At 46.1% G+C, this 16,418-nt stretch overlaps 1 protein-coding gene across 2 annotated transcripts in view; it reads left to right on the top strand.

Annotated features, from left to right (window-relative positions):
* TRIM44 (tripartite motif containing 44) overlaps window positions 1–15,916 on the top strand; it is a 110,797-nt gene extending 94,881 nt beyond the window's left edge. For both annotated transcript variants that reach the window (XR_005796894.1, XM_040495440.1), the window contains one exon: window positions 11,304–15,916. Coding sequence is in view for 1 of the 2 variants with exons in the window: in XM_040495440.1 (XP_040351374.1) it covers window positions 11,304–11,331 (28 nt within the window). In the remaining variant the exon portion in view is untranslated. The remainder of the gene's footprint in view (window positions 1–11,303) is intronic.
* Window positions 15,917–16,418: the final 502 nt, after the last annotated feature.

The raw sequence follows: 16,418 nt of genomic DNA, 5'->3' as shown, positions 1-16,418 counted from the left end.
AAAAATATTTGGTGAGGTTTCCCTGGTGTCAGGCACATTATCCGGTACTGGTGATACAGCAGGGAACAAAATACTTAAGGAGGCTTAGCATCTCAGAGTAGCTTTAGGTAGTGACAGGTGCTGTGGAGACAATACAACAGTCTGACGTAATTGTGCAGGACTGGGGTGGCTGCTCTAGACTGCTTGGTCAGGGGAAGCCTCTGAGAAGGTGACATTGAAGCTAAGACCTGAATGTTAAGGAGCCAGTCACTCCAAGCCATGAGGGGAAGAACTTAGGGAATCAAAGAGCAATGCCAAAGCCTTCATGCAGGAACGGCAAAGCCAGTGTGGCCAGCAGGTAGCTTGAAACGGGTTAGAGAGGGAGGCAGAGGCCAAATCGTGCAGGGATTTGGGAACGATGGGCTTTCTTCTAAGGCTATGGGAGGCCATTAAAGGAGTTTTAAGTGCGGCGGCGCCATAATCTGTTGCACATTGAGAAGTATTACTCTGAATGCAGCTTGAAAACTAAGCAGTAGTGAAGTAAGGGTAGAAGTAGGAGGACCAGTCAGAAGGCAAGGGCAGTAGGTCAAGCAAGAGATGGTGGTGGCCGTGGAGAAGAAGAGGGAACCAGCATGGGATGGATTCTGCAGTGTGAGTCAGCAGAACTTGCTGGTGGACTCGATGGGATAAGGAGAGGGTGCTTCTAATGTTCTGAGCACAACGGTCAGCACATATGATACACTTAATAGGCTCTAGCTGTTTGCTGCCATCATTGACAAATGGCCAGTTACCAGACACCAAGGGAACAGGCCCGGGAAGGAATCTTGAACTCATTCAAATGATGGCATGACGCCTACAGCACATGTGTGATGTCCATGTTGGCTCTTCTCTTTGTTAATAAATGGCATTTTTAGAGAAAACGGGGCCTGCAAGTTTGACAGTGTATTCAGGAACCAGAAATGTTGATTTCCAGTTCATCTCACTGCCATCAACTCACTGTATGAGCGTCAGCCTCTCTTAGGCTTGATTTCTTCATCTAGAACTATGAAACGTTTTGAGCACTTTCTGTGGGCCAGGTACCATGCCACGCCAAGCACTCTGTATATGCTCATCTCCACTTAATCTTCCCTGCAACTCTTCCAGGAGGGCACTAAATTGTTCTCCATTTCCAGGTAGGAACACTGAGCTCACGATCCCACAGCTAGTAAATGGCAAAGCTGTGACTCAAATCTAGGTGCTTCTTCCCTTAAATCCACATTTATAACCCTCTGTGATATAAGAAGCCACAGTGGGTCTTGAGAATTGGTTTGCTTCCAGTTTTCAACTTCTGGACCTCAATTCAGGGTCACCGTGGGACTCAAAACTACTGAGAACTAATCTGGAATACTTAAAAAAAAAAAAAAAGCCCACAATTCATATAGAGATTAGAGATTAGTGTCAAGTATGTATTTATTTATTGATCCTTTCTCCCTCTCCCTTTGGTAACTTGTAAGATACAGCAGCTGAGGCAACAGGAAATTTGAAGTCCAGCGTTTTATGAAATCTTATGTTTAAGATTTCTGTGAAAGGAAGCTGCTTGAGTGAGATTTGGTTTCCATTATTCACTTGCAAGAAAAGATGAGAAAATGGGGTCAGGGGGATTTCCTGAAGGTGCAGGGAGCAGGGAAGGTAAGCCCTTGGGCTATTTTCTGCTTCCAGCCACCCCACCCTCTAGAGTTGCCTGGCTCCTAGGGGCGCCTGGGTGGCGCAGTCGGTTAAGCGTCCGACTTCAGCCAGGTCACGATCTCGCGGTCCGTGAGTTTGAGCCCCGCGTCAGGCTCTGGGCTGATGGCTCGGAGCCTGGAGCCTGTTTCCGATTCTGTGTCTCCCTCTCTCTCTGCCCCTCCCCCGTTCGTGCTCTGTCTCTCTCTGTCCCAAAAATAAATAAAACGTTGAAAAAAAAAAAATTTTAGAGTTGCCTGGCTCCTAATAGGGGTTTAGGAAAGGTTCCCTTCCAGTCCCCACCACTGGAGGTCATCAGTTATGTGACATCCAGTTGTGCTGGGGGAAGAAAGGGAGGCTGGGGGAGGCCCACAGAAAGACAGAGAAATGCCCCCATGGCATTTTCCTCTTGAAGTTCAATGGGAAACTGAATAATAACATGGAAGCCATTTCAGAGAGGAGATACACACACACACTCATGTACGCTGTGTGCACACACACCCCCATTCTCAGACACTTTGCAACTGCCCAGGGTTGGCAAGAGTGTAGGGAAAGGGGCACTCTCATACCTATTTGAGTAATGATTGTAACTCAGCCTCTGATGATTTCTGAAGGACAGTGTAACAGTCGTATATCAAATGCCTTTAAAAGTACATCTCCTTTGCTTGTTGGAGAAATACCTGATTCTAGGACTGGGGAAGGAAATACACATCATGAGCCTGGAGCATTTTGTAGTGCCAGAAAGTAAGGAAGTGCTCAAAACAAATCCCCAGCAAACCCCTCACTGATGAGGCATGTCAGGGGCCATAGGAGCTGATGAAAAGAGCTCCCAAAGGCCAGAGCTGAACAATTTGACCAATAATAAACAGAATAGTATTTATTGGTTTATAATCTAAAGTGTAAAACTAAATATCCATGAGTCCATACTGATAGAAACTATTGAATAAATAAATAAAGAAGAGACAAATCTCATGTTCAGAAGAATTTACAGTATGTGTGCAGACACTCTGCCCTGATTGAGGGAGAAAACAACTCCTTACTCCGTAGGTGTGGTTTGCTTACAGTGACTTCCTTCCAGAATGTACAGTATGGGAAGTAGGGAAAGAGTAGCTTTCCGGTGAAAAACCTTAACAAGCACAGCCTGGGCCAAGCAATCAAGGTCAGCATCAGCAGTGCTAAGTCCTGTTGCTGGCGACCTGGATATGTGATGAGAATAACAGGGCGTCTCTATAGTTCTCAAAGGCCCATAACCATGACTTAATCATGACAAAAACATCAGACAAATCCCAGCCAAGGGACAGTCTACAAAATACCTGGCCAGTACTCCTCGAAACTGCCAGTGTTGTCAAAGATAAGAAAGTTGAGACACTGTCACATCCAAGAGGAGACTAAGGAGACATGATGACCAAATGAAATGTGGTACTTGGGTAAAATCTGGAACAGCACGAGAACATCAGAGAAAAACCAAGGAAATCTGAATAAAGTACAGACTTCATTTAGTGCTAGCGTGCCAATATTGGTTCATTGTAAAAAAAACACACTTTACTGATGTAAGATGTTAATAATAGAAAAAACTACATGTTGGAACCCTTGGGACTATCTTTGTAATTTTTCTGTAAATCTAAGGCTGCTATAAAAAATAAAGTTTATTTTAGAAACATGCCCTGTGACCCAGTGTTTCCCTTCCTTCTCCTTTTGGAAATAATTAAGGATGAACCTGCAGATTCATCCACATAGATATGTGTCACAGAGGTGTGGGATAACAAGTGAGGATTAGAAATAATTTAAATGTCCAGGTACAGTAAATCCATACAATTCGGTCTTGGATCACAATCTTATAGACATGTATTTCCTTTCTTTTTTAAGTTTATTTACTTATTTAGAGAGAGAGAGAGAGAGAGAGAATCCCATGCAGGCTTTGTGCTGACAGGGCAGCGCCCACACAGGGCTTGACCTTAAGAATGGTGAGATCATGACCTGAGCCGAAACCAAGAGCCAGCCACTTAACTAACTGAGCCACTCAGGCGCCCCTAGACATATATTTTCTTGATAAGAAAAGGTATTTATGATTGCTAGTTGAGTGGAAAAAGCAGATTCTGAAAGAGCCTGTGAAGCATGTATTTTTATGTATGCATGAAGGGGTAAAGATAAATATCTTTCAGTGTGTTAAAGGTAATTATCACTGATGCATAATGCTATGGATTTTTCTTTCTTTTCATGGAAACAGTATTTGTTACAGAAAGTAGAGATCAGCAAAAAGTAAAATGTTACTTTCTCAATTTAAAAAAAAAAAAAAGAAGGCTGGAAATGATTCCTTTATAAATCCAGCCGCAGCAACAGGAGACTCCATCCTAAGAAGGGAGTTCTGAGGGGCGCCTGGGTGGCTCAGTCAGTTAAGCGGCCGACTTCATTTCAGGTCGTGATATCATGGTTCGTGAGTTCCAGCCCCGCGTCGGGCTCCGTGCTGACAGCTCAGAGCCTGGAGTCTGTTTCAGATTCTGTGTCTCCCTCTCTCTGACCCTCCCCTGTTCATGTTCTGTCTCTCCCTGTCTCAAAAATAAATAAAACGTTAAAACAAAAAAAAAAGGGGGAGTTCTGAGAGTAGATGGGGCATTGGCAGGCTAGTGAGTGTCTCCCTACAGACATGCACCACCTGAACAGACCTGCTGGAACCGCCCCCGGCTCCCATAGAAACAGGCCACCACCCACTTAGCCCCTGTGGAGTGCAAGAAGGGTAGCCACCTATAAAAACAGCAAACAGGTTGCAGGGTGCAGGGAGATCAAAGCTGGCACTGTGGTCAGAGGGTGGACCCGAGGCCAGGCTGGAGACCCAAGCCTCTCTCAGAGGCGCCCACACTGGTCTGTAAAGGCAGAGGCAGCTGGAGGGCTGAGATGCAAACCCAGTGTCTGTTGCCTTCTCCTCCTGTAGTAATCCTACCCTTACCTGGCACTGTCTCATCCTAAAAAGAATTTGCGTGTACCTTCCATCGTATTACAACAACCCTTGGAAGTAGGTATCATCCCATTTTTCAGGGGAAAAAAATTAAGCCTCAGAAGACTTCATGGCTATCACTTACTGACTGCATAACAGGGTGTTAAAAGATACAGGCCTGTGTCACACCTCTTACCCAAGCCCAGTTGCATATCTCAGGGTTCTGGAGTCTGCATAATCTAGATCCACCATTTACCAACTGGGTTTACCCTGAGGAAGTTACGTACCTTTGCTTGGCCTCCATTTTCTCATCTGTAGAGTGAAGATCATAATACCCATCCAAAAGCTACTATTAGGGTTTAGTGAGATTGTGTGTATAAATTGCTTAGCACAGCGCATGGACCATTAAGTCGGCCGTCTGTGAATAATGGTTATTATTGAAGAGAAGGTTCGTGGGATAAAGTAGAATGCGATCTGGGGAGAAGGATCCTTTTCCCCGTCTTTCCTGTGATTTGAGAAGGAAGATGCAGCAAGGCTGGAGCCACCTGAGACTTTTTTAAGAGCCATGATGAACTGACGAGTCAGAGGGCTTTTGCTCCCACCAGGCTTTAGTTCTTGGCTCTCTGTAGTGGGTCCTAATCAAGCAGTGCTATTCAACAACCTGCGTTTGGACCCCGCCAGAGAAAGAGGTGAAGGAACCTGGAACATTTAGGCCAGCCTTCAGATTGAGCTGGAGAGGGACAGGGAGAGGGATGTACACAGGAAGCAAGAGAGAAAACAGTATAAATGAGAGCCAGTTAATTAGCTCAGCGAGCCTGGGTGTCAGAAAGGAGCTTGGCTTTTGTCCGGTTTGGACTTTTCCTAAATTTCACTTAGAACGCGATGCATCCTGATTGCCCAGAGTCCCCCAGCAAAGCCAGGACTAAAACTTTGAAGTCCTCTCGTGTTTTTCTCAGTTAACCTGGGATAAACTGAGGACATTTCACTTCCTGTTATATTCATACCTCACTTAGTTCCATAGGCAGCGGCTAAAAATCGAAGTTCTAATTCTTTACAGCACGGTGACCCCTGCTCACTGGCAGGCTAGGGCAGGTGACAAGGGGCACAGATGTGGCTGTCCTGCTCTGTCTGGTGGAGGAGTGTTCCTGGATCTGGGCGTGCGGTCCACCCCCGAAGCCAGACCGGCCACACGCTTACTGGAACTGGGCAGCCACAGCCTCAGGTGGCTAATGGAGGCTGCCGGTGAGCTCCGTGACGATGCCTGTGTGGCTTCACTCTCGGAGACTACTAAATCTATCTTCTCAAATCTAACCTTCCTCCCTTGTTGATACCTCTTAATTTCTCTATCCTCTCGAGTTGAATAATCCTTTTACGGCAATAATGAATTAATAAATAGCCAAGGACTCAGCAGATAGGAGTGATGCCAAATCAAATTAAGTTGTATTATATTCTCAGGAAAAGAAGCTATTAAACTCGCGAGGTCAGAGTGCCGCACACCTCATTTATTAACGTCCTCTCATAAGCTGCCATCTCCGGAGACACGAGTGGAGAGGCTGAGCTCCTATTCGCGTGGACTGCCTGAAGAATCGCCGCTCTTGTCAGCAGGTGTTCAGGGGCTGCGTGTGCCGGGGGCTGTGTTGTACCCCTGGCAGATCCCTCGATTTCACGCAATCCCTCCTCCACAGTGTGCCTGGCTGACCGAGGGGGCACGGCCTTCTGCTGGCTGGGGCTCCCTAGTCCCATCCCAGCCCCAACCCGCCGTGACCCTGGCTCCCCGGCCAGGGGTGTGTCAGATGGCATGCCACTCTCCCAGTCCGGATTTAGGGGCTCTCGGTTCCTTAGCGAAACTTTGTCTCCTACCTGCTAAAATTATTTAGAAAAAATTAGGTGCCAGGGCGCCTGGTTGGCTCAGTCGGTGAAGCGTCCGACCCTTGATTTTGGCTCAGGTCATGCCCCCAGGGTGGTGAGCTCAAGCCCGGTGTTGGGCTCTGAGCTGAGTGTGGAGTCTGCTGAGGATTCACTCGCTCTCTCTGCCCCTCCCCCACTCATTCTTTTTCTCTTTCTCTCTCTGCCCCCTCCCCCACTCGTGCTGTCTCCCTCTCTCTTTCTCTCTCTCTCTCAAAAAAGAAAACTTACATGCCTCCTTGTCCAGTTTAAAGTTAACTCCTGAAATTACATATCAAGTATAGATAGTTCAAAGGGTGTGATATCTGACATGTGACATGGGATGAGCCTTGCCCATGTTTTTGGCAAAGCTCTGGCACTGCCTATGAAGTTGATGGGCAAGATTCACTACAGAATCTAACTGGCAGAGGTCTTTGTGGTCAAACCGTCCAGCCAGATCAGTCTTGCTTTCTGTCAGATCCAAGTCGGATTACCTTTTTTCAATTCAAATAGCAGTACATACATCGTGACAAGCATCTGACTTCTGAATGTGAACCCTTAGGTCTGTGGACAGACAGACAGGAGCACACAACCTGGCCAAGAGTTTGTCGCCTGGGCAAAATGAAGGATTGTGTCCTTGATTGTGTCTTGCCTTGCTCTCCTAGGACTCTCTTAGAGGCAAGGAATTTGAAAATTGTCCCCTGGTAAGAGTCAGGAGGGTGAGAGGCATGCATTTATTTTCTGAAGGGCAGGACAGTGATTGTGCAGGCGGGAGTGGCCTACAGTGGGGACTTAAGAGATCACGGGCACGTTCTTCGACAAGTGAGGTTTGTTGGGTTTAAAAAAAATTTTTTTAATGTTTTTATTTATTTTTGAGTTAGAGAGAGACAGAGCATGAGCAGGGGAGGGGCAGAGAGAGAGGGAGACACAGAATCCGAAGCAGGCTCCGGGCTCTGAGCTGTCAGCACAGAGCCCGACGCGGGGCTCAAACCCACGAACCGCGAGATCGTGACCTGAGCTGAAGTCGGACGCTCAACCGACTGTTGAGCCCCAGGCGCCCCGACAAGTGAGTTTTAAGAAAGAGTACACATGGAAGATAAGGATCTAGACCTGTAGTTCCTTAAAAATCACACATGCCCTCATACCCCCTGGAGAATCATTATGTACCACAAGGATATGTGTGCCCCAGTTTAAAACCCCTGCTTTTAGCTACAACAGCATTCTCCAACTACGTCAGTCTGTGACTGCAGCCAGTGAACTAAGCTTCACTGGGTATTTGTCTTCACTCCTGTTTGGCAGAGACCTGTCAGCTGGAAGGGTCAGAACCACAGAACTCAGCCTTTCTTTCTATTCAGTACTTGTATTTCGTCAGGTCTGAAGCTGTCATTAAAATAAAAACAAAACTCCTCAAACAAGCAAAGAAAGGCACTGTTGCTCTCCAGAAACGTAAGGGCATTTGCGGATAGGGACACATTTGCTCCGGAGTGTAGTGTTCCAGATGCCAGGACTAGGAACATTAAAGGAGTTAGGAGGAGGCGGGAGGTATTGATTCAGGGACAGAAGGAAGGTAGGTTGAAGAAAGGAGCCCACGTTTTTAATCATTTATATTACATGAAATACATAGAACTTTCACAATAAACCTGTAAGATTAGATAGAAATACCACGAGGAAAACAGACTCGGAGAGGTTGAGTAACTCACCCAAGCCCACAGCTCATTAGTGCCAGAGCAGAGATTTGAACCTAGTTCAGTCTTGGTGACTTCAAAGTCCTATAATGCTGCCTCTCTCATTGGTCAATACCTACGATAGAGTGGGCTGTCTTTCCTTTTTTTTTTTTTTTTAAATTAAGTATTTTATTTATTTTATTTAACTGTTCTGGAGTAGTTCACGTGAACAGGCTTTCTAACACCCTTAGTTCATTCTCAAAACAACAACAATGACATCAATAACAACGCGGACAGTGGGAGGAATTTCCATTAACATCCGAGTACCAATCCAATTATAAATCTAAATCTAAATGTGATCAGCAGATGTTTCAAGAGGAAGATGTTAAGTGGCTGAGGTAGAAGGCTGTGTTACTTCCCTAGGAGAGAGTAAAGACTTTCATAGACTGTTTGAGATAAAGTCTTATGAACACATACCAGCTTATATACAAAGTGAAGAAGCGTTCCGGAGATGCTATCTCATACTAATTGGATTGTGTAACTTTCCAGAAGAGACCACACACAAAGTGAGCAAAGTTCTGTGTTACCGATTCACTTCAGATCCTTTTTCTTCTTCATTATTGTGAAAAAGAGCTTGTTTGTTAATTGTGAAAATAAATATACTGTATTTGAAGATACAAAATTTCTCTCTCTCTCTCCCTTCCCCACATTTCTCTCCTTCCCCTCTCCCTCCTCTCCCCCCGCCCCTCATCTGCAAGGCTGTAAAGTCTACGAGGACAGCTACTGTGTCCATCATTCATTGTTGTGCCTAGCATCATGCCTAACACATAGTAGACAGTCAATAAGTATTTAGCAAATGAAAGAATCAGTGATATGCCAGAATCTAAGATCTCATGCTTCTAAACTCGGAGATGAACTATATCTTTCAGACTCCAGAATAGATCTCTTTTAGGGTCATGAGAAAAGATTCTCATGGGCTTCTGATCCTTTCCCCAAGCCAACCCTGCAAGTCTTAGAATAAAGAACCTAGCAACTAGAAAAGCACTCAATTTATTTTTAATTTTATTATACTCAGTTTGGGAGGAAGGGTTGTTGACCTTTTTGTGAATATGATGAAAATTATGGCCTTTCTGAAACAAAGGAACACACAGACAAAATTTGATGTACAATTTAAGTAGGTTCATGAACCCTTTAAACTATGCATCTCAAGTTAAGAATGCTAAAGAGTGAAATGCAGCTTAAGGAAAGGGCACAGTCAGCCTGCTAGACCTCTCATATTTGAAGGAAAGTTGACAAGAGAACAATAAGAGCTTGCTTTGGATATAGTACCAAAGGGGAGACTATGGCGCCAGTTCCAGCCGTGCCTCGATTCTGGTGAGACGCTTTCGTAAAAGACCCTTTGTTCCCTTTGGGACAGATGCCACCAAACACTACTCCTGAATGACAGTCCACTGTCCAGCCCTTCCTAGCGTGCACCCTTCATCCTATGATTGGACCACAGGCAGGAAAAGGGGAGAAATAAGGCAGAGTTTTGGATAGTGCAGGTTGCTGAGTTTTTGGCTCCTAGAGTACACTTACATTAATTTCGGGCTCTGTGTCTCGAAATGTTTTTGCTCTTAGCAGAAGCACTACAAGTCTGTTGCCTGGGATATTTTCCTTTCTCCCAAATGGATGCAAGAAAGCACAGATTTTATATGGACGTAGATAATCTGTCACGAGATAAAACATTTCTAGGTCATAGCTGGGAGTGGATGCACCCCAGACCTTCCCTTTTCTCCAGCTCCTATCTCTACTGGAGGAAGACTTTTTTCTGCCCTTGTAAGCCCCCTCCCACCCCCCACTTCACTACTTCAGATTTCATCCAGCCCATACTAATCATTAAGTTTTAAGGACACAGACCTCACTGGTGACTGAGGATTTTCTACCTCTCCGCTTCACTTTCTTCACCTGCAAAGTGGGGATAACGCCACCCGTCCCTATGTTCTGGGATCATCGTGAGCAGCGCTTAGCTCAGGGTCCCTGGCACACAGTAGGCACGTGATCAAGTTGACTCGTCTGATTTTAAGGACAGTGGCCTCTAGAAGCAGAGGAGGAGAAACCAGGCAAGTTTGCTCCTTGTGCCCTTTGTAGTGGGCTCACTTCTGCCCCTGCCCTTTTCTTACCCAGTCCCTATATCCACAGTGTTCCCTTCTGGGACCGAGCCAGGGAGGCTCGAACCTCAGGCGCCCGAGGTCCTAGCCATGCCTCTGGGACTCACAGCTCACTTTTTTGGCGCCTGAAATATCACTGACATTTAGGACAACCTGGTCAGGGCAGTAATAAGTATTCCTTTCAGCTCCCTCCTTTCCTCCCTTCCTGTTGTTTTTACTTCTCACTCCCTTTTTGACAACAACTATTTCTTGAGCACTTCCCTGTGCCTAGCACAATACCAACGCTAGATACTGCTAATAAAATATTAGATAGTGCTAATAAAATAAACAGTGTTGCTACTCTTGTAGGCTCCAGTCAGAGGTAGAGTGGAGAGTAAATAGCAGACAATTCATAGGATGTGATAAGGGCAATTAAAGAAATAAAATGGGGAGATGACCAGGGGATCCTACTTAGATAGAGTGAGTACCTTCCCTGAAGAGGTGACATTTGAGCCCTGTGACTGTCCTGGGGTGGGACTTGACACGTTGGCTTGATTCCAAATGAGAAGCGCCGTTGGCCAGTGCAGAGACAGAGCTTCTCTTTGTTTTTCTCTCCTAACAATAGAGGATTTAAGGCTTAGGGGAAGTCAAACTGCTGATTTTTACTAGCTTTTTGTCAAGTAAGCTTAAAAAATATTTTGACCTTCACCTGCGCCTTTATAGCTATTCACTTACTGTGTACCAGGCATCGTGTACTTTACATATATTATCTTATTTATTTAATTCTCCAATAACCCAGTAAAGCAGGGTTTATCATCAAAGTTATCCCTGTAGTCAAAGAAATCAGAACTTAGAGAAGCTAACTAACTTGCCCATGGCCAACGGCCCAACGGTGGTAGCTGAGGACTGGGGTCCAGGTGGGTCTGAGAACAGGGCCTGTGCCCTCAGCCAGTAGACTAGGCTACCCCCCTTCTTGTGAGGCCGTAACTCACCTGGTTCTCCTTTCCTCTGCAGCGGTGCCAGTGAAGACGAGGACACATGAAGGCTTGCTGTCCCCAGTGGAAACTCCTCCCTCCCCCTGTGTGTATGTGACGGCGTGTATGTAACGGCTTCTGATTTCTGTGAAAGCTGCCCAGCAACAAACGTCCTTCCACCGGATCCATCCCCAGGTCCACAGCAGGCACACATCTGTCCAAGGGATGACCAACTTTATTGTCACTGACTGTGCTTGTCATTCTCTTGTCATGGTAGGTCAAGGAAAAGTGCCCCTGTGATCAACCAGGAGCAGTTAATTAAGAAGCGTCCTTCAGGTAGTCCCTCAATGGCTGCTTTGAACTTACTCAGGAAAGCCAGCCCTTGGAATATCGTATACCCAGGCAGCATCGCTTCATCTGGAAGGATCTGGAATAATCTTGAAGGGCAGTCAGAACTTTTTCCCTACCTGCGAATAAAACCCCACTTTATTTATACTGAAGCATGAAATAATGGGGGAGGGGCAAAGTAGGGCTCTGTAGATAGTTTCTGAAAGTCCCATTATACAGTTGTGAAAATGTGGTTCCATGAAGTAAGATGGGTGGCCTGAAGATGGGGTTGGAGAAAGAGTTAAAAGTTTGAAATACAGAGATATTTTTAGTATATGAGGTTATCCAGCACTTCAGATCCATAATTCAGTGCTGTGGAAATGAAAAAAATGATTGAAGAGGTGGAAAGGAAATGACTTTAAAAAAAAAAAAAAAAAAAGGACCAAAGAGATCTGATTAAAAGTTGAAATCAGTATTTCTGAACTCAAATTGCCTGAGTTTCCAAAATAGTCACTAAAGGATCTGATGGAGCCTGAGTTATTTGGGTGAATTCTGCCAGTTTTCTGGGTCTTGTCACAACATGAAGTCTGCAGTGTATATTGCAAAGTGGGAATTTTTCAGTGTAGGTTTTTGGTGCCCTCGCCCCAACCCCCTTGGCCTCATTTGGCTTAAATGCAGTGTAGGGAGAGTTCTTATCGCTCTGGTGTGCTGAGTCAAGCCCCGTCTCCCAGCAGGTGCACCCACCTTTCACTCCAGCTGGAACCCCTCTTCCCATGGCACCCCGCCCACCGGCCTTCGGACCCTCTCCTGCAGCCAGGCTCTCCCCTCTCGAGTACCATGAGCAGAGGCACACCCTGGTTTTACTTCCAGCCCTTCCCCACTCCCGAGTCACATTTCCTTACCATCAGGTTTTCTATTCCCAAGTAAGCCATGATTTCTAGGGAGTGCAAACCCGCAAGCTAAAGAACCTGCATTTTCTCAGACATCGGTTTATGGTTTGGAGTTAGGGGATGCCCTTACTTTTAGATAAAACAGTTAATTATGAAATAGAATGTTCGTACATGCAGTTAAGATAAAATGGGACACTTCCCAGGGAATTCTTATTTGCGAGTGGGGTGTATGCGTTCCCTGTCCTCTGCCTTTAGTGGTATTTTTGTGTTCACTCCCGAGAAGTACAATCGGGACTGTATCCACGCAGCTGACTCAGGGCCTCGACTTCTAGTTGCCTCCGCAGCAGAGCTGAAGGCATCTGCCCTGGAGAAATCCCTCTCCTCCTGCCTGCCTGTGACCTGTGTACCTATCACAGAGCTTTAGGGCCAGCTGGTTTCGGGGGGGGGGGGCGGTTTTGAGGCCGAAGCAATACTTACTGTAGGAAGCCTATTTATGTCATCGTCCACTCCTGTGTTTGCTATGAAACTATTTCTTTGAGGCCAGGAAGCTACTGGGCATATCTGCTTCTGGGTTAGGATTACCCTGACTCACTACATATGTTAGGATGTTGGGACCAAGAGTCCTTTGGGCAGTTAAAAAAAAATAACATATATATATATATTTCTCTCAAACTGGTGGTCAACAAATGGCTAAGACAGTTTTGGTGCTTTCCCTATCTGCCTGCAAAGACTGGAGAATTTGGCATACCACTAATGACAACCCCCAGCCTCACCCAACAGAACTCCCCAAAAAGGACCAGGGGCCACTCTTACAAGAGTTTAAAAACCAACAGATTAAGAACACTTGAGGATTTGGATGCTTGTGTTTGTCTTTCCCCAATAATTATTGTTGAATCTCCCAAGTAGTAGCTTTATCTTAGCAATGGACAGACCATTGGCTCCTCCATACCTGATTATATGTTATTACTTAAAGTCAGTTTCTGGGAAACTCGAGCATGTATGCGGTAGATACGAACAGAAGTATAAAAATACATGCCAGCCTATCTCCGTATGCTATCATATCTCTGTAATCCTCAAGGAAAGCACTTTTGCTTTTACTTAGGATTTCAGATTTGCTCGATGGGCTCCTGCTGTCTTCAGCACCTGATAAAACTTTAACCAGGGAAGCATTAAACATGGTGCAACAGCTTCTGCCCAGGCTCCTGAGTTCCTGCCAGCAGCATTTATCAATGTAAGAACGAGGATGCTTCCTGCAGTGGCACCAGCCCCCCCCTGGAGCCAGAGCGTGCTGCTCAGACTCAAGCCCCAGCAGGATGAGGCCTTACTGCCAGGTCAGTAACAGTTAGAGTGCTCGAAAGTGTGTGCTGACCGACTGCAGGCTGTGGGGGGAGGGGTGGGTGTTGCAGAAATCCCCGGGGAGAAGTCACCGAGGGAGGCAGGTCACGAGTGTGTCCAGAACGAATTGGGTCCCCACAGCGATCCCTGGCTGCTTTCCAAAGTTTGGTTCTCTGGAGGCTGAGAGTGGGTTTGTCCTTTGATTTGATATCATTGAATCCAGGGCGATTCTAAGAAGTCCTTAGAGTCTCAGCTGTGGGGGGAGAAATGACCTATATTGAGGACCAGCTGTGAGCCAGGCCCTGCCCTCGGCCCCAGTTTCTCAGCTGATAAAACGGATGTGGAGTGGAAGACCCCGTTGCCCTGAGTTACACAGCTAGAAGTATTGGCGCCAGATTTTGAGCCCAGCTCTCCCTCACTTTGTGGTGGTCGGTGGCACATCGACGACACAGAGGGAGGAGGAGGCCTCAGACCCCCCCCCCCCCACTGCAATCCGACCATCCCACTTTATGGATTCTTTTCCAAAATTACATTTCATGGCTATCCTTTGGGCTCAGAAATGGCATCGAGGTAGCCTCATTCTGCCACTGTAGCAGATACGTGAAGTCCACATTGCTAACTTGAGCCTGCCCCCAGGAGCTGGGGGAGCCTTTCCTTTTTGGCGCCATCCCCCAGAAATGAGAGTTTTTCTAGGCCTTCAAGAGTATAGAAGTTCTTAGAAATGGTCCAAGTGAAGAGGGTTCTGCTAAGTTTATTTGAAAATGTCTGCTGCTGCACTGCCACAGAGAAGGCAGTCTTCCTATTTTAGCCCAACCTGTCCTGTGCTCTTTGACGATGTGTTAACTCAAAGTTCGGTGAATCTAGACTTTCCTGCTGATACCTGCTATGGACATGTGTACACACACACACACACACACACACACACACACTGAGTACATATGTATATGTAAATGACAAGGGTACATGCATAGACCCTCACACACACATAGTGGAGGAACTCAGGGGAGACCGGAGCGGCCCCCTCCTGATCTTGTGTACCACAGCACCACCGCGGAGGCTTCTGCCAGCCCCGATCACAAGTGTCACCACATAGTCGGAGCTCAGGAGCTTGCTTACAAGGTGCTCACGAGAAGAACAGCTCCTTGGCAGAGGTTGTCGGCTCCTAAAGCACGGGGCCAAGGTGGGCTCCAGCCCTGCTCCGAGATGTCTAATGATATGGGAAACGATAGCCCAGCCATTTTGAGGACCCAGGAGTCTGCCCACTCCAGTCAGGACTGAGGGCACAGCTACAGAGTTTGTGACTTGTGCTGGTGGCAGGGTATAGGAAGTCCTCCCCTCCCCCCACCTAGAAAGTGTTCTCTTGCCAACACCTGAAGTTTCATACGCACATAATGGCTGTTTAGTACATGCTTCGTAATCAGAAAATCGGTTGCATGTTTGCTGTGTGCCTAGCCCATCTGGACTTCCGTTGAAAACACAAATCTCTTTAGGGATGACACAGCCCAGACTTAAGAGAGAGAGAAGAGACTCGAGATCTCATTAATATGGCCTACACCCAGCAGTGCTCTGAAGCCCCCACCCAGCCCATTCCCAGACTCAGGCCCAGGGGGCCTGCCTGGTGGAAGAGTAGCATTTGGAACTGAACACACACCAGAAGCAGCACAAGGAGTGCCGGGGCAGGAAAATGAAAACAAATTGAGACACTTGTGGGTATAAAGGTGCAAAACATGCCACAGAGCCCATGCTGGGGTTGATGGGACCTTGAGGGGACAGTGGACTTATATTAACAGGAATCAAACCTGACCAGTCTTTGTACAGTGACAGGCCATACTGCATGGGTGGGGACAAGCAACGAATCCGTTGTCCTCTGCCTGTTTTCCTGTGCACAGTCACATTCCCTCCTTACCTTCTCCTTCCACCCTTCACGTTAAACAAGGGAACACTCGCTCTTCCAAGGGAATTACACATTTGAGTTAATGTTTCAGTATATCATTTTCATACTGTAAATTATTTTGTAAGAGAGATTTACCGCTATCCCAGGATGTTTGGACTCAGCGCCCCTGTGCATTTGGAAATCAATAAACTATTACTGGAAATACCATTCGTCTCTGAGAGTTGTGCACAAAGGAGCCTGCTAGGTGTAAATATTCATGATGATCTCCATCCTTAACTGTGGGGATGTTGGAGACGGTGATGTGTGGTTATTAGATACGGACGCTCATTTACTCCTGACTTCTCCAGAGTGGTTTTGGAGATCTCTGGGAAGGGGCAAGCGGATACACTTAAAGTCGTCGTTATTTACAGATATGTTTTCTCCTCAAAGTAAAACAATCCATGCCTAGGTTAAATTTTCTGAGCAAAGTTAGATTATAACCCAAAGAATACTTGATCCTGAATGATGTTTTCAAGTAATATTAAAGCTTTACAATTTGGATTAACCAGGGGGCACATCAGATTTTAATTTTTATATTTTCTAGAAATAAAAAATCTTTGGTAGAGAAAATTACAGGTAGGCCAGCAAAAACATCTTTGTGGAACCTTGGAGCTATACATGTGAGATATATATATATATGTGTGTATATATATATATATATATATATATA

Source organism: Herpailurus yagouaroundi, unplaced genomic scaffold (genome assembly GCF_014898765.1).
Source record: "Herpailurus yagouaroundi ecotype Mexico unplaced genomic scaffold, PumYag 187, whole genome shotgun sequence".
NCBI lineage: Eukaryota > Metazoa > Chordata > Mammalia > Carnivora > Felidae > Herpailurus > Herpailurus yagouaroundi.
This window is presented reverse-complemented; position numbering and strand designations above follow the sequence as displayed.